We start from the raw sequence: 24,861 nt of genomic DNA, 5'->3' as shown, positions 1-24,861 counted from the left end.
AAAAAATTTTGGTCAAAAAAATTTTGGTCAAAAAAATTTTGACCCAAAAAAATTTTGACCCAAAAAATTTCGGCCCAAAAAAATCTTGGTCAAAAAAATTTCGGCCCAAAAAATTTTGACCCAAAAAAATCTTGGTCAAAAAAATCTTGGTCAAAAAAATTTTGGTCAAAAAAATTTTGGAAAAAAAATTTTGGCCAAAAAAATTTTGATCAAAAAAATTTTGACCCAAAAAAATCTTGGTCAAAAAAATTTTGGTCAAAAAAATTTTGGTCAAAAAAATTTTGGTCAAAAAAATTTTGACCCAAAAAAATTTTGACCCAAAAAATTTCGGCCCAAAAAATTTTGACCCAAAAAATCTTGGTCAAAAAATTTTGGTCAAAAAAATTTTGGCCCAAAAAATTTTGGCCAAAAAAATTTTGGCCAAAAAAATTTTGATCAAAAAAATTTTGACCCAAAAAATTTCGGCCCAAAAAATTTTGACCAAAAAAAATCTTGGTCAGAAAAATTTTGTTCAAAAAAATTTTGATCAAAAAAATTTTGACCCAAAAAATTTCGGCCCAAAAAATTTTGACCCAAAAAAATCTTGACCCAAAAAATCTTGGTCAAAAAAATTTTGACCCAAAAAAATCTTGGTCAAAAAAAATTTGGTCAAAAAAATTTTGGTCAAAAAAATTTTGACCCAAAAAAATTTTGACCCAAAAAATTTCGGCCCAAAAAATTTTGACCCAAAAAAATCTTGGTCAAAAAAATTTCGGCCCAAAAAATTTTGATCCAAAAAAATCTTGGTCAAAAAAATTTTGACCCAAAAAATTTCGGCCCAGAAAATTTTGACCAAAAAAAATTTTGACTTAAAAAATTTTGACCCAAAAAATTTTGGCCCAAAAAATTTTGACCCAAAAAATCTTGGTCAAAAAAATTTTGACCCAAAAAAATCTTAGTCAAAAAAATTTTGGTCAAAAAAATTTTGACCCAAAAAAATTTTGACCCAAAAAAATTTTGACCCAAAAAATTTCGGCCCAAAAAATTTTGACCCAAAAAAATCTTGGTCAAAAAAATTTTGACCCAAAAAAATTTTGACCCAAAAAATTTCGGCCCAAAAAATTTTGACCCAAAAAAATTTTGATCAAAAAAATTTTGGGGAAAAAAAAATTATGGTCAAAAAAATTTTTGCCCAAAAAATTTTGGTCAAAAAAATTTTGGTCAAAAAATTTTGGTCAAAAAAATTTTGGTCAAAAAATTTTGGCCCAAAAAAATTTAGTTAAAAAAATTTTGGCCCAAAAAATTTCGGCCCAAAAAATTTTGACCCAAAAAAATCTTGGTCAAAAAAATTTTGACCCAAAAAATTTCGGCCCAAAAAATTTTGGGAAAAAATTTTGGTCACAAAAAATTTTGGTCAAAAAAATGTTGGTCAAAAAAAATTTTGGCCCGAAAAAATTTTTGAAAAAAATTTTGGTCAGAAAATTTTTGGTCAAAAAATTTTTGGTCAAAAAAATTTTGGTCAAAAAAAGTTTTCCATGAAGCAGGAAAGTGGCCTTTGGCCATTATACGGTTAACCAGTCGTGTTATCAGTATGTATGCGTTCGTTGGCAGTTGTTTCAGTATTATATTTTGTAGTCCGGCCGGTCCGGGTGCTTTCCTGTTCGGTAGTTTTCTGATTGTAGATCTTATTTCTGAAACTGTGGCAGGGTCTATTCGTAAGTCTTTGTCGTTAAATTGTTCAGTGAAATTTTGAATAGAATTGCGTACGTCTCGTCTTAAGTCTGCGTTGGACATGTCGGCGTTTTGTTTGTGTATTTTTTCGAAGTTTGTCTCCAAAATTTCTGCTGTCTGCTGGTGTCGTAGCGTAGTTGTTGTCAGGTAGTTTGAGTGGAGGGATAGGTGTTGTTTTCCTGGTCAGACTTTTGGCTGTTTGCCAAACTTTGTTCGGGTCAGTGTTGATGTTTTCTAGTCTTTTAGTCCAAGTGTCGTTCCGGTGCTCACGTATCTTATTATAAATAATTTTTGTCAATCTGTTCACGTGTTCCTTTAGTATTCTGTCACCAGTACGTTGCCACAGTTTCTTTATATTGTTGCAACGAAACGTTTTTTTTTTTTTAGTTTATTTCTGTTTTATTACAATATATTACAACATAATATACAATAACCATGATTTAGGAGTTTACTACTAAAAGTATTTTACTCTTATTTAATACTACAATCTATCCACTTTAAATTATACATTTTGTTTAAAAATAAAAATAATGGTTTGTGATCGAAAAAAAAAGAAAGTTCAAACATTCTTCAAAAAAAATCACAATCTTTAAGTATATATTTAATTTACATTCTTTAAATTATTAGATACTCTTATTTGTGTTGTCCAGAATGTAGTTTGGCATTGGATATTTGCCGTACCATATGATATCAGGCGTGTACTGTCCGAGGGTTCTAATATTATTATTGGTATGGTCTTTGCATTTTTCGTAGAAGTTTTCCGTCATTTTCTTAATGTGGTTAATCACAGTCGGTATGTCTGCTTGTTCGTGTAAGAGCTTTGTTGAGTAGTAGTGTCCGGTAGTTGGGTCCCGTATCAGGTTCAGTATTAGTCTCAGTGATTTGTTTTGTAAAATTTGTAGTTTTTTAATATTTGTCTTCGATGTCATGTTCCATATTGGGGCAGCATACATCAGACATGGCCTGATCAACGTTAGATATATTCTTCTTTTATTACGCATATTCAATACACTCTTTGTGTTCAATAATGGTCTTAAAAGATTTAGAAGCCCATATGTTTGCGCCAATTTCTTTTTTATATGTGTATTGAAGTTAAGTTTCCTGTCAAGTGTTACTCCTAGGTACTTAACTTCATCTGTCCATTTAATTTTTTGTCCTGAAATTTTTATTTCTATAGGCTTTTCTTTCAACTTATTTCCTTTCCAAAAAATTATTGCTTCCGTTTTTATGGGATTTACTTTTATGTGCCATTTTTCTGCATATTTTGCTATATTATCTATGTGATTTTGTAGCTTGTTAGCTATCATCGCTACTGATTTTGATGATGTGAACACAGCAGTATCGTCCGCAAATGTTAATGTATTTGTTTTGCTGTCAGTAGGGATATCATATATATATGTGTTAAACAATGTTAGTCCTAGCAAGGATCCCTGAGGCACTCCAGCTACTATACGTTTAGGATTTGAAAGATTATTATTTACTTGAACTTGAAATGTACGATCTTTAAGATATGAAATGATGACTTTTGTTATGTAATGTGGAAATTGTAAATTTATTAATTTATACAACAGTCCATCTGTCCAAATTGTATCGAAAGCTTTTTCAAAATCTATTAGTACAAGATCAGTGTGTGTCTTTTTGTTAAAATTTAGTACAGTATTTTCAACTAGCTGTGCTAGTGGATGCAGAACTGAATGCCCATGTTTGAAACCATATTGCGTTTCTGGTATGATATTATTAACACTTAAAAATTTATTAAATCGAACAAGCAGTAATTTTTCAACTACTTTGCTTATTGTATTTAATAGACTTATAGGTCTGTAGCTTGGTGGTAGATTTGGTTGTTTTCCTGGCTTTAATATTGGTACCACATTAGAACATTTCCATGACACAGGAAAGTATCCATTTTTAAAAAATTTATTTGTTATTCGTGTAAGTAGAATAATAGCTTTAATAGGTAACTGTTTAATTGCTAAGTTCTGTATACCATCTGGTCCTGGAGCTTTCTTATTAGACAGTTTCTTAATAATATTTATAACTTCCGCAACAGTTACTATCTCTATTTTGTGATTTTTGTTATAAGTATTGTTTATATATTGTCTTACACTGGAACTAACAGTCTGTTCAAAAGCATTTTGAGTAATAGAAAGATTGTACTGATGTGCTAATTCGAAGTTAGATGCTAAAATTTCGGCCTTTTGTTCGGGCGTTGTTGCAAAGTTATTGGAATTTGTATGTAAATATGGTATGGGAGCAAAAGTTTGGGTCAGTCTTTTTGCAGTGTACCAAATTTTATTTGGATAATAGTTAATATTTGTTAGTTTATCAGCCCATATTTTATTACGATAAACCCTAATGTCCTCAGTAATTATTCTAGTAAGCCTGTTTAAATGTTCTTTGAGGAACGTGGCAACTGATTTTTGCCACAACTTTTTAATTTGATTTTTTAATTTAATTTTGGATATAATTTCCAAAGGTAAACTAATTGTTTGTGTTGAAGTGGACTTTCGCAATGGAATGGTTTTACTTATGGCATCAGTAATAGTAGTTGTTAGGTGTTCTACAGCTTGATCTATACTATCATTTTTGTCGATTTGTCTGTTGTGACATATATTATCATTTATTATTTTCTTATAGAGCAGCCAATTGGCTTTATTATAATCTAAAACATTTTTGTAGGATTGAGGATTGTCGTCAAGTGGGTTTGAGATACTTATAAAGACTGGATTATGATCTGAGTTAAATAAAGATTTGGTTATAGGTTCAGAAAGAACAGATTTTTTGTAAGGGCTAAATCTATTGTACTATGGTCTTGATTTGGTATCGCAGAAAATCTAGTTGGAGTCTGAGGATAATGTAGTTGAATGGTATTATGATTTTTGTTTAAGTACTTAAATAGTTTGAGTCCGTTTGTGTTATTATATTTACAATTCCACAATATGTATTGCGCATTAAAATCACCAGCTACAATAACTCTTGGATTTAAGTTAAATATTTTATGTAAGTCTGCATGCAATAGTTTTGCAGAAGGAACATATATGGAGACAATAGTTATTTTACGTCCTCTATTGAACACATTTATAGCAGTAATTTCAGAGTGTTTTACAGATAGTAACGGTAGTTCTTCATGTCTGATACAAGCTTTTATAAATATTGCTGTACCACCCCATCCTGTCATGTTTCTGTCATTCCGGTATATTTTGTAGTCGTTCATGTATAATTTGTCAGTGGGTTTTAAGTGAGTCTTATTTATTAATACGACGTCTAAGTCCATTGTAACGATCGTTTGTCTGAGTTCATCAATGTTATTTTTTATTCCATTTGAATTAAAAAACATTATTTTTATTCCATACTTGTCAATTATGGGCATTTAGTAAAAAACGTTTAAAATTGTAGTATATTTTTCATTGTATGTCATGTTAGTATTTATAGTCTTTGTAAGTGCATAAAGTTCCCTGAAAATTTTTATTACCTCAGGATCTGAAAAAAGCAACTTAATTTGACTTATTGCAGCAAAAATGCCCTCGGTGGAGTTGAAATCAGGATCTTGATTCGATGAAATTGATGGTGTACTTCTTTGTTCGGGAATAGCTTGGAATTTTGGTAGTTCCATCTGGACAGTGTGTCTGGCATCTCTCGGCTTCAGTGTTTCAGAATAGCTTTTTGTCATAGGTTTAGGTTCAATGGCTGCATGAATCTGTTGTTTTTTAGCCTTGTAATTCAGTAAGGATGTACACTTTGAATAGTTTGCTGGGTGATAGTCTTTACAGTTAACGCACTGGGGCTTTTCTTCTGATGGTTTTTGGCAACAGCCAGGAGAATGTGCTTTTGTGCATTTAATGCATCTATATTTCATATCACACGAGTAAGACGTATGTCCAAAACTCAGACATTTATGACATTGTAGGATTTTGAAATTTGGCTTATACATTTCCCATTTAATAATGTGACCATTTAAGTTCGTTATTTCTTTTACTTTTGACATGTCCTGCGATTTGTCAAGCAAAATTATATAAAATGGTAGGTTATGTTTTTGTCCATCAGAATAGGTTTTCTTTAATTGTATGACCTTTTGCACAAGAATACGTCGGACACTCAGTAATTCAAACACCTCTAATTCAGTAATTGCTGGATGTAAGCCTGTTAGTGTGATTTTCTTTGTTGTTTCTCCAGTGGAATACGTATAAAACTGGTAACTGCAATCTCTTAATGTACTCTTTATCTTGTTATGATCTGCTAGTGTCTTAGTATATATTTTATGGGTATGCGTTTTAATATATTGTATAGTAAAATTAACTTTCGTAACGTCTCTGATGTAGTTTATAGCCCTGAGGTCTAAGTTATGTTTTACTATTATTGGTGGTACCTTTTCTGCTATATTTTTCGTGTCATTATTCCCCTGTATGACTTCCATTGTTTCCTGTTTTTGGCCACGCTTTCTTGACTTAACTTTTGTAAATTCTTCAAGTTCAAGATCAGTATCCATATCACTTCGGTCAGTAAGTGACTGGAACCTGTTATCTTTTTTATTCTTTTTACTGCGTACCAATTGTTTGTTTATTATTTTTGATTTCTAGTCTTTTTATAGATTTCCTAGGCTTATGCCTAGGAAACTCTGTGGTGGGGACACCCACCTGACTATAGATTTTTTTTTCTTCTTATAATAATACTTACAAAATATTCTTCAAAATAAACTAGCTTCTAATAACTTTAAATTTCACTACACTCTTGCACTTCCGGGTCGTATACTTCAGAAACGATACAAGTCCAACAGTCGACACTCTTCAGCCAGCTCGAATCGTGCCCTTGCAACGAAACGTTTTTTTTTTTTTAGTTTTTATTTCTGTTTTATTACAATATATTACAATATAGTATACAATAACCATGATTTATGAGCTTACTACTAAAAGTATTTTACTCTTATGCAACGAAACGTCTGTTGAGTCGATGCTTCGTAGTCGAGTTCGCAATATTTTGAAGCGTGCGAAAGATGACTTGTCAAGTCGCCGACGCGTCATCTATCGCCCGCCATATGCATATGCAAACTTTGAACAAATTTTTTATTATGTATTAGTGTTATTAGTATATCACAGATAGTGGTATTGTGCTTCAAATTCAGCGTTTGATTTGCAACATAGTTTCTCGAATTATAGTCATAGTCCCGCCCCGCAAATACGTGTGTATATGTGATTTTTTTTTAAAGGAAAATTTTTCTTTCCTCTTTTTTTGTCACACAATTCCCAATTCCCAATAAAAATTAGCCCTCGAAAAAATCTGATTAAATGATTTTTATTATTTTATTAAATAAGTTGAAATTACAATATTGTGTTATACATGTTCTATACTTTTATATATTTTTATATTATATAATAATAAAAACAAAATTGTTTTGTAAGTGATGTTATATTTCATAAATATATCAAAATATTGATATATATTAAAGTATAGAAATAAAATTTGCTATAAAAACGTTAAGTGTTAATTTTCAATAATAAATAGTTTACACCTCATAGTGCGTTTACAATAAGACATTAAAGTCTTGATTAACAAAAATAAATTATAACAAAAAAAAAATAGTGCGTTTACAGCATAAAAAGTATATTAATTAAATAAAAACACAATTATACAAAAAATACATCATAACAAATTTTGTAATTTTAAAAATATAAAATTCTGCATAAAAATATTAGGTCATATAAGGTCATCTTTACTTATTTTCTTTTCTCATGTACTAGTTATTGATTTTTTGTAAAAAATTTTTGGCAAAAAATTTTGGAAAAAAAATGTTTTGGCAAAAAAATTTGAAAAAAAATTAGTTGAATAAAAAATAAAACAAAAAATTTGGCAAAAAAATTGTAAAATATAATTTTCGAAAAAAAATTTTGATAAAATAATTTTCGAAAGAAAAAATTTGGAAAAAAAATTAAAAAAAAATATATGTAAAACAAACATGGATAAAAAAAATGGAAAAAAATGTTGATATAGTGTGGTTGATAAAAATTTTGAAAAAAAATCATTGACAAAAAAAATTGAAAAAAAATCATTGACAAAAAAAATTTGGCAGCACGTTCGCTGCCACACACACATGGAAGCTATGCAAACAGACAGAGAGACAGAAATAAAAATTTATTCAATATATTGGTAAATACAGTGAATTACATATGGGTTTTTCTACCCTGGGGTATTCTACCCTAAAATTTTTAGTTTTACATCATTGCCTATATATTTATATTTATACAATATTGTATACATTAAATAAGGACAAAAAAGGAGAGAGGTTTTAGTCTCCTAAAAAAATCCTATATATAGTGGTTTATTGCTTATATGGTTACTGCGGGCTCGATCAGGTAGTTTGGCATGGCATAATTCCCATACCACATCATTTCTGGCGTGTATTGGCCTAAAGGTCGGATGGTACTGTTATCGTGATCCCTACACTTCCGGTAAAAATTTTCAGTGAGCTTTTTGATGTGCTCGAGTATAGTCGGTATGTCCGTCTGTTCGTGTAAATATTTTGTTGGGTAGTAGTGTCTCGTCAGTGTGTCCCTTGATTTGTCGAGTACGAGTCGGAGTGCTTTGTTCTGTGCTATTTGTAGTCTCCGTTTGTTGGTCTTGGCTGTCGCGTTCCATGCTGGAGCGGCGTATGTCAGTGACGGTCTTATGAGTGTCAACTAAAGTGTCCGCTTGTTCTTCGCGCTTAGCGGGCTGTTGTGGTTCAAAAGAGGTCTCAGTAGATTCATCATCCCGTAAGCCTGTCCAATTTTTGTATTCGTATGTTTTGTGAAGCTGAGTCTATAGTCCAAGGTTACGTCAAGGTATTTGACTTCCTTGGACCACTCAGCTTCATGGCCCATTACCTTTAGTTTCGTCAAGTCAGTAAGTGTAATGGACCAACGGCTTTTTGTAAAGAAAATTGCTTCTGTTTTACCAGGATTAATTTTAATTTGCCATTTTTCCGTGTATTCTGTCAAGGCGTCTATATGCCTTTTGTAGTCAGTAGCGTAGGTGATCGTGATGATCTGTAAATGGCAGTGTCGTCAGCAAATGTCAACAATGTTGTGTCGGCGTCAGTGGGCATGTCGTGGATGTAGACTTTAAACAAGGACGGTCCCAGGATCGAGCCCTGCGGCACTCCCGCCGCCACTTGTTTAATCGTTGATAGTGTATTGTCTACTTGAACTGTGAAATTACGGTCTGTGAGATAAGAATGGAGTAGTTTTGTGATGTATGGTGGAAAGTTAAGGGTTATGAATTTATGTATCAGTCATTCAATTATTACGTATCACATTATGTATCAGTATTCATCATTCAATTTTATTAAATTTTGGAGAAAAGAAATATTGGATAAAAAAATGTTGGGAAAAAAAATTTTGAGAAAAAAAATTTTGGAAAAACAAATTTTGGCGAAAAAAAAATGGGTAAAAAAATTTTGGGAAAAAAAATTGTTTAATGATATTTATCAAATAATATTCATTGTTTTGGCCTTTGATAACCAATCATCTCTTGAAACATAACACCCACTCATAACTCTGTGCCCTGTATAAGCCGCACGACCATGAAAAATTCGCCAGTTGTCGAAAAGTAAAACTGTTCCAGGTTGGAGTTTGAACCATAATTCGAATTTCGGATTCGTAATGTATGAACTTAAAAGTTTCATATCACCATAATAATTTTGCATATCATGTTCCGGAATTTTGACGATAGCTCGATCGTAGATATTAAACCTATAAATAAATGAAAAGTCTGTAAAAATCGATCATATTTGAAAATTTTAAATTCATAGTTTAATAAATAGTCATAATTTGAGAAAACTTGGGGCATTTGTGTCATTATTTTTTACTGTGATTCTAGAAATATTATTTTTGGATATGGCTCCAAATGAACAAAAATAACCACAACAGTCGAAAAATAGTCACAAACTTGACCAAAGCTTTAGGTAGTACTTAAAAACACATAATTTTTTAACTAGAGATATTTTTTTCATGTTTTTCATGATTGTTATGATCAACCATCAGTAACAAAGCAAAACTCAACACAAATATCAACATTATATAAATATACATTTTTTCGTACCGGCTAATCTCATTTCGAATATTTGGAGAAAATAATTATAGGCAAACCATATATTTAATAATTATATATTTGCATACAATATTAGCTCTTGACATAAATTGAATTTCCCGACTCTCTCTCTCTCTCTCTCTCTCTCTCTCTCTCTCTCTCTCTCTCTCTCTCTCTCTAAGCTCTCGACTTAAATTAGTTTCAATATATTGACACAGCTCTCGAACATGTGAGCAAAATTAAATACCTAAGCCGCGCCCGTTGCTTTCAGGTCATCTAATGCCAATACACAAATAATTAAAAATACGCAACACATCTAGCATGTTACTACTAGCACTAACTATCATATGCAGATATCTTAAATATGAATATGTATATTAAAACTATGTTCAACATTTTTAACCTTTTCGCTACGATAGTGTTTTTCGCATGAGGGTCGCTGCTATACGGAAACAGCGTGCCGCTCTGTAGCACTACTGAGCGGACGGATAGGTATTATGATATATTTTAATATTGTTCTACCATTATCAATAAAAATTTGTTGAAAAATTGCAATAAAATCTAGAATTACCTAACAATAGTTTAACTAACTCATAGTAAGAGATGAATCTTGAAGTAAAGTCCGACATACGATATGTCATCCATGAACATCCGTAACACAGCACGTTATGCGCATGTCGTCCATGGACGACACTTGTAGCGTTAGTATCAAACTTCACTTATTTTACATGTTTATCAAGGAAGCAAACATCAAAACATTTATAATGCCACCTGCCAGAAATGCGTTTAACGCACATACTACTAACAATAAGTGCTTGTTTAACTACATGTGGGATCGTAGTAAACTAAAGATTGGAACAAAACAAATGATATATGACATGTCATAAGATTTTATTTTTGCAAAGAATTATTTCATAATTGAATTTTTCGTAAAGATGGGAATATTAATTATAAATAATCGTTTTTCCACATACATACTAGTAGGACATATACCTTATTACGCGTATAGTTTACCTAATTTGTTCCAGTTCTTCGCTACCGTTTTTGAGCCTAATAATTGGTCCTTCAGCAGTGTAATGATATCCTGTCTCAATGTATTCAGATGATACGACTCTTTCAGTTAATCTTTTGAAGCATTCAAAATTTTCTTTCCGCATACTATTTGCTATATTAAAACCATCTATAAGTAACGTTTCACCACCATGTCCAGTGTGTTCTAAACAATGGAGTATTTGCAGTCTAAAAACATCGTTTATTTGATCAAAAAATTAAGCAAATCACCATACTACTAATTAAATCATACTGTGGAAGTACTAGTGTGTTTAATGTATAGTCGCTGATTAAAAAAGCACTATATATATACAATGTATATTATACATATATATATATATATATATATATATATATATATATATATGATGAGTTATTTAGAATCGGGCAGTAACACCAAGTAAAAAAAACTAAAGTAGTTTTGAAATACTTTATTAACTTCCCGTAGGGCAAGTTATAGTAATCGCAAAAAAATCAAAAATGAAAATTTTTATATATCTTTACGTTTCAGAGGTTTCTGAACATTTTGGCATACCTTAGAAAAAATGGATGTATGTGTGTGTGTGTGTGTGTGTGTGTATGTATGTACGTGTGTGTATGTATGTGCGGATACAAATTTTCGTCGACGATTTCGGGAACACGGATCAACCGATTTGAATAATTCAAAAAACATTTGATTCGTATTGATAAGGAGACGTGCTGATTAGTTTTTGGCGATGGCAGGTCTAGCCGTTCCGAAGATACTGGGCAAGAAGTGCCGAAAACGGTAACTCAGTTTTTAAGAGAACGGAGCGTCCGATTTAAATAATTCAAAAAACATTTCACTAGTATTGACAAGATGAAAAATCGATAAAATTTTCATAAAGGTAGGTCTAGCGGTTTCGGAGATATGGAGGAAAAAGTAAAAAAATGAGCCATTTGGCGGTCAAAAATGATCATTAGACATATGCACATCAAATTATCAGATATTTTATAGAGATTTTAACAATAAGTATACATTTTGTTAACATTCCTATGGGTTCCGTACCAATGCTTATGCGTTAGACAGCGACGCGCTTTATATTTTGTCCCTATGCAGTTAAATCAATACGATTGCTTTGAAAAAAAAAGTTCAGATCTTCCACAATATGTCAAAATAAAGAAAAAAAATTTTTTTTTTTTTTTAAATTTTTTTTATAGTTTCTCAAAAATCTTATTTTTTCAAAGTACATTTTTTTCAAAAATGTTAATTGTTTTTAAAAAATTAATAATTTTTGGTACGGAAAGTTCCAGCAATTTGCCTTAAGGCACGATGCCTTAATTGCCTTAGACAGAATTCCACTTACAGCTAGTTTATCCATACGTTTCGGTCTTCATCGAGATCATCATTCAGTGGAAAAACTAAAAGATTTTATATGATGTAGGAAGAAAATAATATAAAGTTATAGAACTTATATATAAATACTTACAGAAATTAATTATACAAAAATACACTACACTATTACACTGTGATAAACCAAGCTATTAATAACTGGAACATTTAAACTAATTATTTTTTGACAAATTTTGGTTACATTCTAGTGTGTACAGATTGAAAAACGTTTAAATACTGAATGAATTGTGTTTAAAAATTTTTGCGAAAGGGTAAAAAAACTGGCAAACATATGTTTTTAGTAAAATAATAAAATACACGCTTCATTCAGATATGGTGGTGTTTTGAAAATGGTCAACTGGTGTTTTGAAAATGATCAATAATAACTGATTGGTATCACAAACCAACATACTCAGACCGTTATCTTAATTACCATTCATATCACCCCCTCTCTATCAAAGTAGACACAATCATAAACTTAATAGACCACGCATTATTATTATCACACAGTAAACTTTTAAGAAAGAATCTCTCTCTCATTTCACAAATCCTAACCAAAAACTCCTACCCACAACACCTCACCCAATCCATAACAAAAAATAGAATCCTATATCTCCAAAACCGTCACAATAATTCAATTGATAATCCAAACCTTGAAAACTACGTCGGAACTATAAGTTTACCTTTCATTAAAGAATTACAATACCCGTGGAGAAAACTTTTCAGTAAAAGTAATATTAGAGTAGTTTGTACTTCCGAAGAAACTTTTTCAACTCTTTTTACAAAATTAAAATCGAAATTTAACCCAAGAATCCTAAGTAATCTAGTTTATAAGCTTAATTGCCTAGATTGTAATTGCGTCTACATAGGTGAAACCAGTCAAAACTTGCACAAAAGAACATCACAACATAGAAACAACTCTAAAAATAAAAACCAGAATAAAACACAACTAACGGATCACATAAATCAGCTCAAACATAACATTGATTTTTCCAATCCCACGATCCTGCATTTCGAAAATAATTTATTTAAAAGAAGATTTAGCGAAGGATGCCTAATATCTTTACACAAGGAGACGGCCATAAATTTAAGAACTGACAACAATTCGCTTTGCAATGACTATAAAATAATCCTTGACCATTTTCAAAACACCATCATATCAGAATGAAGCGTGTATTTTATTATTTTATTATTTTACTAAAAAACATATGTTTGCCAGTCTTTTTACACTTTCGCAAAAATTTGTAAACACAATTCATTCAGTATTTAAACGTTAGTCAATCTATACACACTAGAATGTAACCAAAATTTGTCAAAAAATAATTAGTTTAAATGTTCCAGTTATTAATAGCTTGGTTTATCACAGTGTAATCGTGTAGTGTATTTTTGTATAATTAATTTCTGTAAGTATTTATATATAAGTTCTATAACTTTATATTATTTTCCTCCTACATCATATAAAATCTTTTAGTTTTGCCACTGAATGACGGTCTCGATGAAGACCGAAACGTATGGATAAATAAAGTATTTCAAAACTACTTTAGTTTTTTTTACTTGGTGTTACTGCCCGATTCTAAATAACTCATCAAAATATATATCAACACCAAATTCACATATTTCAATATATATATATTAGGTTGTCAAATATCTCCCTTTCGCTTTTTTGCTCTTGGAAGGGAGATATTTGACAACCTATACATATATATATATATATATATATATATATATATATATATATATATAGGGCCGGTCCTGCCTTGAATGCAATGGATGCGAAAAATGCGGGCGCACGCCCTTATATGTTATTTAAATATATTTTTAAATCTAACTGAACTATAGATACGGAGACACAAAAAACAAATTTAGTTTGCAATGTGATATCAGTCAAAACAATTAACCGATTAAAATTACCTTGTGAATTAGTAAATTATTGTTCTGCTTATTGCTTAATCTACTTATTCAGTTTTTTCTTTGTTTGAAGTTAAAGTGGAATCGAAAAATAAATCATCTAGGGTTCAATCTCGTAAGCGCAAACCTGCGAAAGATTAAATAAAAATAAAAATTGCGAGCTGAAATGGAACTTGTCAAAAAACAGATACAAATTATTATAAATAAAAATGAAAAATGGAGAATCAGTACTTAAGCCCGAATCACACGACGCTTGTTTCGTTGCTTTTTTGGTCGGCTAGCTGGCATGCTGTTTATCAAGTAGGCAAAATGATGGGTAATCGATCTCCATTTGTTTCCAGCAAGCGAGATTTTGATATCAGAACGTGCGCTATTTTTGTGGATGAATCATTGATCTATGAATGAAGCCCGAATCACTCGGCATTTGTTTTCTGGGCTGGCTACATTGAATACTTGATTTTTAAGTATGATTTGTTTTAGCATGCTTAATTTTTAAGTGTGATTTGTTTTGGCTTGCTAGATTTTTGAGTGATATTTGTTTTTGCTTGCTAGATTATCAAATATTATAAATCACATGACCAAATACTGCCTTTCTATTGGTTCAAACGAACAAATCCATCTACAAAAATAGCGCATGTTCTAACTTTTCCATGATTGTATTTTGTCGACTTGACGACCAGCATACTAGCCAGAAGACCAAAAAACAAGCCTCGTGTGATTAGGACCTTGAACGTTCGCTATTTTTGTGGATGGATTCGTTCGTTCGAACCAATAGGGAAGCATAATTTTGACATGTGGTTTATCACATTTAAAAACCTAGCAAGCTAAAACAAATATCGCTCAGAGCAAGCAAGCTTTCTCGCATCGTGTGATTTGAACGGCTTGTAAAATATCATGAAATCTAGCACGACAAAATCAAGCATGCTATCCAGCCCAGAAAACAAGCGTCGTGTGATTCAGGCTTTAGAAAATGAGTTATTTATTCCGATAAATTGAATTGTACCTTTTGTTTTTGTTGCAAATGTTTCGCATCTGATGAACTTTGAATGTTGAAGACATGCGTGGTTAGGGTTATAGAGCAAATATGAAAAATGGAAGCAAAATTTACTTTGGAACAAAAATCATTGAGCTTTTTTTATACCTAGTAGTGCCCATGCTCTAATTTTAATTATTAACTATGCAGAAATAATACAGATACAACTATAATTAGTTTTTTTTTTCATTGTAATTCAGAAAATATGTGATTTTTGCATGTTTTACTAATCTGTGTACTTTTAAAATACGATAAAAATTTAACTTTAAAACAACAATATGATACTGTGATTCTGATGAAAAAGATGAATACAATTTGGCCCTTACGATATCAATAAGGAAAAGTTTACCAGCAATGCATGCGATTTTGGATATTGTAAATAATGAAAAAATAAATTAAAATAAAATTTTAAAAATTCAATATAAAATATGAGTGTTATGTTTAAAAATGAAAGGCTAGTTTTCTTTGCTCCTGTTCATCATGATTTGCTCAATAGAATAAATCGCATAAACAAGCAAGAAGTTTCAAAACCCAATTAATAATATTACACATATATTAGAAATATATGAAAATTTAAAAATATTCGATTATGATTTGATTATGATGATTTAATAACCAGCGAATCGCCTCGATTTTCTGAATAAATTTAAAATCAATATATTTTAGACGCTTTTAGATTATATCTATTTTTTGTGTACTAAATACAGAATTATTCAAAATTAATTTTTAAAAAATATGTAAATATTTATATAATTTAAATGATAAACTGTTAAAACAGGTAAAAATAATGGGGAGGGGCGCTAGAAAAAAAGTTGCATGCGGGCGCTGAGGACCCTAGGACCGGCCCTGTACGTATATCTAGAATATAAAGTTGATCGGAAATAAAGCAACGAACCCAGCTGCGTTGAAGAAGTAGGTGTTGTCATTGTGAGCTCCCAATGCAGATTTTGTGTATGCGGTGTCACTGTGCGTCATTTCATCACTAAACGTCCACATATCGCCGAACAAAGTTCTCTGGATAGGAAATAAACGTTTCACTACCAATTCAGTATCACATTCTGTCGGATTAACCTGCGAATAATTTAGTTTAATTTATAAATTAGTATTTCATAAATCCTAATCCGTAAATAAAAATAATATATATTTTATTTAATTTATTTTGTCGAAACTTATTCATTATTTTTGCATTAAAATTAACTGTTCTAAGACACACACACTTACACACACACATATATATATATATATATATATATATATATATATATATATATGTGAAAAGCATTACAATTAAAGTAATCTGAAATTTGAAATCTGTTGGATGAAAGATGACAAACCACGGTAGTTAATAAACTAAATTGAAGTTTATTATCATATCCATTTTTTTCTTTATTTATATTAACCTGGTGCACAAGTGCAATTCCATATTGGTATAAAGATGCTACGATTTTCTTAGCCACTTCGTCGTCCGCTAGAAGATCATCGCGATTTGCATGTGCAAAATCATTAATTTCTACATCTCCGCACCATAATGTTTTCTTTAAATAATTCAGTTTTTTTTGACAATGCTCATAATTATTTTCTAATAACCAAAGGATGGAAAAGTCAGATTCATGTTTGTCATTCCCTGAAAATGTTAGACTTTTTATTGTACAATTAAAATAAAACTAAATTTGTCTTAAGCTCAGTTTTGTCAATTTGCAATTTCAAATTTATACAGATATAAATATTTATATAGATCATTTTCAAATTTATATATATATATATGTATATTTATATAGATATATATATATATACACTAAGAATAAGATTCTCCGTATCGTTTCGAACATTTTATGTTAATACATTTTTTTACTACTGAACGAACCATGCACAGCGACATTTTGTACATTATCAATGAAAATGTGTCGAAAAATTAAAAATTGCGCTGATAATGGACTAAAAATCACAATGAAAAGTAGATTTCTAAAAAAATTAACTCATAGTGATAAATCCTAAAAATTTTACTATTGTTTACTTTTTTAAACCTTTGCTGGGTAAGGGTCCAGATGGTCCGTTTTACCTCACCCAGGTGTAAACTTTTATAGAGGTTATATAAAAAAAACTGTTGAATTTTATTTAAAATCAACAATACATCTTATAAAACAATTAAATAACGTATGCTTCAAAATCATATTCATGTCATGTAATCTAATTGTACGCAGCAATACTTTTGTTATGGATTTTCAAACATTACTGTTTATCTCTTGATAGCAAAGCCGTAATAAACAAAGTTTTGGCTGAATATACATCTTTTTTCCTTCACTTGCTTATATTGTTGTAAAAAAATCTGGTGGGCCTTTTTACCCGTGGGCCTTTAAGTCCCGCTCTATATATATATATATATATATATATATATATATATATATATATATAAATGAAAACACACTGCATTTTTTGCGGCATTTATGAAAAAACAATAATGTTACAAATGTTTCAAAAATAATTCTTGTCTCATCATCAATATAAATGATCACAAATTCACTTAGCTATAGGCGCATAATCTATAGATTGTTCTTATCAATAGATAATTGATAATTGTGATTTGACAGCTAAAGTTTAAGGATTATTTATGATTATATTGAACAGGATGTCACTAATGTCTAAATTTTCTGAGAATTTAATCTGATACCTAAGTAACAAATTGTGAAAATAATTTGGAAAACATAAAAAAAATAAGTATTATAACGCATTTATGAGATGTAAGTAATAATCATACAAAATATTAGTGCCTGTACTTAAAAGAAAACGTAAGGTGAATTAGAGAATTTATAAAGGCAAACTGGTGGACAGGTAAATTGGAGGATATGTAAAATGGAAGAGAGGAGAACTGGTAGATTGACGTATATGTAGACAAATAAACAGGTTGACAGGTCAATTGGTAAACATGTAGTACGGGATGACAGGAAAATTTGTAGGCCAATAAAATAATCGATTGATAAAAAATAATGATAAATAGGTTGATAGGTAAATTAGTAGCCATATTGTTAAACAAATAAATTATTGAACAGGTTAATTGGTAGACATTTAGAACAGGATGACAGGTAAATTGGAAAGCAGGTAAATTGATTGCCAGGTAAAATGGTGTATTGATAAACAGGTCGATAAGTAAATTGGTTGACAAGTGAATTTGTGAAAAGGTAATTTGTTGGATAGTCAGGTTGGTGGCCAGGTAAATTGGAGGATATGTAAAATGGTAGATAGATAAATAACAAGACGGATAAACAGGTTGACAGGTAAATTGGTAGACATGGCAAACGGGTTGATAGGTAAATAGATTGACAGGCGAATTGGTAAGCCGGTAAAATAGTAAAGTGATTAACAAGTTGATAGATAAATTCGTAGACAAATTGTTGAACAGATAGTAGTAACTTTGAAATGAATGTAACAAATACACAAATTTGTTCAACTTTTTAATTTGAACTAAATCACAGCAAAGCGTGAACGGGTACAGCCAGGATATATATATATATATATATATATATATATATATATATAAATAAGAACATTATAAATCAAATGAAAATATATATATAAACTATATATTTTCCCTGTTTATAAATACATATAATAATATTAATATTATGTTTACATAAGATCTTAAGAGCAAGAACTCACATAGTATTTGAAGCTGTTTGTTATCGATTCTCAATTTTTCAATCGTCAATTCACTAGGCAACTCTAGCAACGTGAGTTTCCGCTGAAAAGTTTCTTTATTATAGCATTTGTCACATCTACAATGATCTCGGAGCCATCTCAAATAAATTCGAACCGCTGCAAATTCATCCGTGTTTGAAACCAAATGGATAAAGTTGTCAGCAATTTGTATACTGTAATCTGTAAATATGAGTTTGATAAAAGTCTATGTTTTTGCGCTATCTGATTTGCTATTACGTTTACTCGATGTTTTAAGTCATACGAAATTATTTGTCCTAATTGATAAAAGTATGTACTGCGACGTTTTCTCCAAAAGAGCAACACCGGTTTGAAAAATTTGATTAATCTGTCAGAACTCGCTTTGTTTTTTTTTACAATTTTGCAAAACATTTTGCGAAAAATCCAGATATCAAAAATTTAAACCAGATCAAAAGATATCATTTGGAAATCGAATTGATTAGGGGGCGTTCATTAATCACATGAGGTTTTTATAGGGAGGAAAGGTTTGACATAAAATCACAAAATATCACGGGGAGGAGAAAAGTGTATAGTGAGATATCACATTTATTTATTTTTCACCTGATTTTTTAAAAAAAAATCCAAATATTTTTAAAATTTTTTTTAAAAGATACAATTTTTCTCGTAACTAGAAATACACGTGATGTTTGATGGATGAGGAGGGGTAATTTTGAAAATCGCCACGAATCAGCAAGGGGGATGGGAGGTCCAAAATTCCTTAAAAACTCGATCACGAAATTAATGGACGCCCTCTTGGTCTTCGGTGAAAATTGGCCTATCAAAATTAATTGTTGAATTTTGATTTAAAATTTGCATAATGAGCTAAACAACCATGGTAAAAAAAAACTCATTAAAGTTTGGAATATAATGAGCGCGCCCTCTCGTCTTCAACGAAACAATTCACCGGGATCTAAACATCAAATATGTACAGGAAGTTATCAAAGAGAGAAGCATGAAATATCATCAAAAGAGCGCATACCACCCAAACACACTAATGAAATATCTGCAAAAATAAGTTCCAATCAGAAGACCGAAAAGAAAGTGGCCGCAAGATTTAATAAATTGCTAAGCAATATATTTATGTAAGGAAATTCCTCACTGGGGTAATTTCTAGATGCCATGTACCTAACAGCAAATAACCTCATTGAATCAAAGGTTCAGTTTGGTTATCATAAATAAAAAAAATACATCTACATACCACTAGAGAAAAATGTAGATGGTATTATCACTTGTATCCCTAGTGATATCACTATGATAATTGATGAATTTAATAACATCAATTAAAATTTACAATCTGCAGTTGAATTAGAGACAATAAACTCTATTTGTTTTTTAGATATCAAACTTATACGTACTGCAGATAATAAAGTAATCACAAATTGGTACCTAAAACCAATTAAGTCTGCTGTTATCTCAATTATTTCTCTTATCATTGACTTAAAATTAAAATAGGTATTACTATACTAAATATTAAAATAGGGTCGACCACACAACACTTCTATCGGACAAAAAAAATTGAGTACTGTATGTTTCTTGAAAAAAAAAACTATTTTATAAATCAGGACATTGACTTGTACATAACTTCTGTACAACTACTAGGACTATTTTTACAAAAGCCGAAACCCCTTTTGACATCGAACGACTTAGAAATCTCTTCTATCAAATTAACATTTTATTTATTAACTTCCCGTAGAGCAAGTTATAGTAATCGCAAAAAATCGAAAATGAAAATTTTTATATATCTTTACGTTTCAAAACCTTTTGAACATTTTGGCATATCTTAGAAAAAATGGATGTATGTGTGTGTGTGCGTGTATGTGTATGTGTTCGGATACAAATTTTCGTCGACGATTTCGGGAACACGGATGAAGCGATTTGAATAATTCAAAAAACATTCGTATTGATAAGGAGACGTGCTGGTTAGTTTTTGGCAAAGGCAGGTCTGGATGTTCCGAAGATATGGGACAGAAAGTGCCAAAAACAGTAACTCAGTTTTTAAGAGAACGGAGCGAATAATTCAAAAAAAAGTTTACTTGCATTAATAAGATGAAGAACTGATCAAATTTTCATGAAGGTAGTTCTAGCGGTTTCAGAGATATAGTAAAAAAAGTAAAAAAAAAATGCGGCGGTCAAAAATGGTCATTAGACATATGCACATCAAATTATCACATATTTTATAGAGATTTTAACAATAATTATAAAATACATTCCTATGGGTTCTGTACCAGTGTTTATCCGTTAGACGGCGACGCGGCGCTTACGCGCTTCTATATTTCGTCTCTATGCAGATAAAGCAGTACGATTGCTTTGAAAAAAAAGTTCAGAATTTCCAAAATATTTCAAAATAAATTTTTCTTCAAAAAGTCTATTTTTGTTCAAAAAAAAGTAAGTTTTTGTCAAAAATTTATAGTTTCTCAAAAATCTCATTTTTTCAGAATAATAATAATTTTTGGTACGGAAAGTTCCAGCAATTTGCCTTAAGGCACGATGCCATGCACTAGTTTTAATGTTAGTATAATTGAGAAACATTGTTTTAATATTTATATTACATAGTAACACTAAAATTAGCAAATTGAAAGTACATTTTACTCTTTATAATTTTTTCAATTTAATTGTTTAATTTTTAAATATTACTTTTAGTTTCCACTGAATAAAAGCTGGGATGTATATATATATATATATATATATATATATATATATACAGTGGTGTTGAACTAATATTTTTTTTACCGGAACGCTGAATTAAAACACCGGTTTCAAAACCGGTTCTTATATTTGTTCCGGTTCCGTTCGAAAAAAAAAGAGACCAAAATCATTACAAAACCCATCTTGTACATATATATGTATATTTATTACAATAAAAGGAGCGTTTAATAAAATTAGTTAAATTATAAATTATAAAATTCGCTTATTAAATCATTTTCTGTACTGTAGACTTTTTTTCAAATTTCTTTTGCCGGAACGCGTTCCGGATCAAAAATGATTTGCCGGAACGACGTTCCGGCGCGTTCCGGCTCGACAACACCACTGTATATATATATATATATATATATATATATATATATATACATACTAGCATCCCAGCCTCGCGTTGCGACGGCCCTTATTAAAATCCACCTGATAGAAATTTGAATCCGTTTGACAACCAACATTTCAAACCTTGTGTTATAAAAAATTCATATTAATCCAAAAATAAATAAAATCCGGATTGAAACTTGAATATGATAGATCTATTGATTAAAGTGTTTTTTTTTTAAATTTAAATAATAAATAAAATAAAATAATTAAAGATTTGAATAAATGAGTACATTACAAAATTTATAATGAATAACCAAGTGACTTTTATAGTTATGTCCTATTTGCTATTACGTCCTATTTACCTTGCTAACATTTTAACATGTTCTATGATGCTATATTTAGGAATGGTTTCATTGGTCACAAACTATTGGGAACCTGCTATAAGCCCTTAATATTTTCTTTGAAATTTTTCCATAAATTTATGATTAGACACTCACCGATTTCAATGATTTTTTTTTTAAATTTGTGATTACTTACGAACCACTTATAATATAAATTTCCGACTATAAATTGATATTCATACTATCCCTGAAACTAACATGGATAAATTTCTGAGAAATTCGAGTCCAAATCTATTAAATGTTTCATTTTTGGCACTTTTATTAATTTTTTATCAATTTTCGTGCTGTAAAATAATTGATGATTATTTATCAAAATTGCAATACTATAATTTTAGATGTATACTATCTATTTTGGCATCGCAATTAATTTTTTTTTATGTTTTATTTGAAATCGAGTAAAACATTGATATATTTCAAATAGTTAAAAACTTGTTATAATATTCCAAAACTATTTGACATTTCATACTTCAAAAATTAATTCACTCGCATCATAGTGTTTTGTTTATTATACTTTTGTCATGTCAATAAAATTTTCTCTCATGTTTCAACTAAGAAATATCTCTAATTAAATGACCTTATATTTATTTTTTAATAAATTAATAATTATTTTAAGTCATCAATGAATAAATTATATAATTGTTAAATTCAAAAGTTTGGCTAAATCAACACAGGAATATTGTGAAAATAAATATTTTTTTACATAAAGATCTGATTTTTGACATTTGCATTTTATTTCAAATTAATTATAACTGACAAAATAGTTTCTTTTCGGTCGAAATTTAATATAATACGATATAATATTTAGTTCGTCTAGTTTGTTTTTGTCAGATTCCAATGATCCTCAGATTGTACTATTCCATTTAAGAGATTTCCTGTAAGATTAGCATTTGCAATGACAATCAAAATCTATCTCAACTGATATATTAATAATAATATTATATTTTAATTACACAAAATTCTTTACACTTTGATAATTAATTCCAACGCATTATAGTGTTTTGTTTATTTTAATTTTGTTTATGTCATTTTTTTTTTAAATTAATGAATAAATTGGATTTTAGTCTAAATTAACCCAGTATCTTTATCTAAATGTACAATTTTTTATATAAATATTTGATTTTTTACATTTGCATTTAATTGAAAAATAGTGAATGTCAATGTCATATATCCAAAATGCACTGAATTTATAAATGTCAAAATATTTCCTTCTTAGTCGTAAATTAATATAATATGATAATATTTATTTTACAATAATGTTTTGTATCTATAATTTGTTTGGCAATATTGCCTATAACATAACTTCGAATAATTAATTTATTTGTTTCTTATTGAAGTCGTTAAATTTTTTTTGATCTGTCAAAATTTTGTTTATGGTTAATTTTAAATTCAATATGCCGCTTTTTTATTGTGATCTATAATGTTTTGATGAAGTTTTGGTATCCGAAATAATTTGGTAAGCTAATCAAATAAATATAAATTATAAATCTATTTATCTAATTATTTTCATAAATATTGACATATGACATTTCACTTTTTTTCATGTCAACATTTATTTAAATTTATAATCATTGATTTTTAATTAAATTTAAAACTATAAACAGTGATTTTGAATATAGCATTTCATCTAATTTGGATATAAATGTTGGATATATCTATATATGTATATGTTTTTGAATTATATTTTTTGAACCGTCAAATTTTTTTTTTCAAAAATCATAAATCTTTTTTTCTCGAATTTTCCATAAATATTGACATTTGTCATTTTAGTGTTTTGTTTTTTTTAGTCATTTTCTGTCAAAATTTTTAGAAATTTATAAAAAATATAACTAGGGACAACATAAATGTGACACGTGGCGTATGACTCATTTTTGGTAGACAATCCAGTAGTCACCACATCTAGTTATGTATGACTAACGACTTATATTTGTTTTTATTTGTATTGTACATAGTATGATTTGTATTATACTTATTGTTAGTATTATTTGTATTGTATTATACTTCATAGTATTTTTTGGCGTTTTAATTTTATATGCAGCTAGGCATATATGCGAAAGTCGATTTACTCTTAAAATTATATTTGAAATCTATCACGCCAAATAGAAATTTGATATCATGCTGCCTGATGTCAAACAAATGATAAGAGAATATTTTTACGCATAAAAATAGAATATTTTATAATTATATGCTACCGTTCATTGTTATTTTGAATCTAACATTCACTTATCACTTATCACTTATCACTTATCACAACAACTACTTTTTATTCCACTAGACTACTAAATGTAATTTTAGATTCAAGTCCCCACTACCTGTGTCAGCAAAGGTCAACTGTTCGCATTGCATCCACGGCGAATAATATTTGAACTAGGGCGAGTCGAACTATAAAAACGACGATAATCGAGGCGCCGAACGTCAAAATTATTTATACATAGACTAGACACCAACGATTCGGCCTTGATTATCTAAAAGTTTATTCTATTTTTTTTTTTAATGTTAAAAGTGATTGACAAGGAAAGAAATTATTTTAATTTTTAACTTCCCGTAGGGTAAGTTACAGTAATCGTAAAAAAATCGAAAATAAAAAAGTTATATATCTTTACGTTTCAGAGGTTTTTGAA

At 29.6% G+C, this 24,861-nt stretch overlaps 1 protein-coding gene across 1 annotated transcript; it reads right to left on the bottom strand.

The window, feature by feature from the left end:
- Window positions 1–9,169: 9,169 nt before the first annotated feature.
- On the bottom strand, window positions 9,170–24,551 carry LOC113378010 (trimethyllysine dioxygenase, mitochondrial). The gene is made up of 6 exons (XM_026618496.1): window positions 24,433–24,551; window positions 18,768–18,986; window positions 16,514–16,737; window positions 16,009–16,184; window positions 10,786–11,010; window positions 9,170–9,434 (listed from the first exon to the last, which is right to left on the bottom strand). The coding sequence occupies exons 1-6, from the start codon at window positions 24,437–24,439 to the stop codon at window positions 9,170–9,172; spliced, it is 1,116 nt and encodes a 371-aa protein (XP_026474281.1). The 5' UTR covers window positions 24,440–24,551.
- Window positions 24,552–24,861: the final 310 nt, after the last annotated feature.

This window comes from Ctenocephalides felis, unplaced genomic scaffold (genome assembly GCF_003426905.1).
Source record: "Ctenocephalides felis isolate EL2017-DRISC unplaced genomic scaffold, ASM342690v1 CF-g0.4_SCAFFOLD_01886, whole genome shotgun sequence".
In the NCBI taxonomy this organism is placed as follows: domain Eukaryota; kingdom Metazoa; phylum Arthropoda; class Insecta; order Siphonaptera; family Pulicidae; genus Ctenocephalides; species Ctenocephalides felis.
The sequence above is the reverse complement of the archived record's forward strand: the minus strand, read 5'-3'. Positions and strand labels throughout refer to the sequence as shown.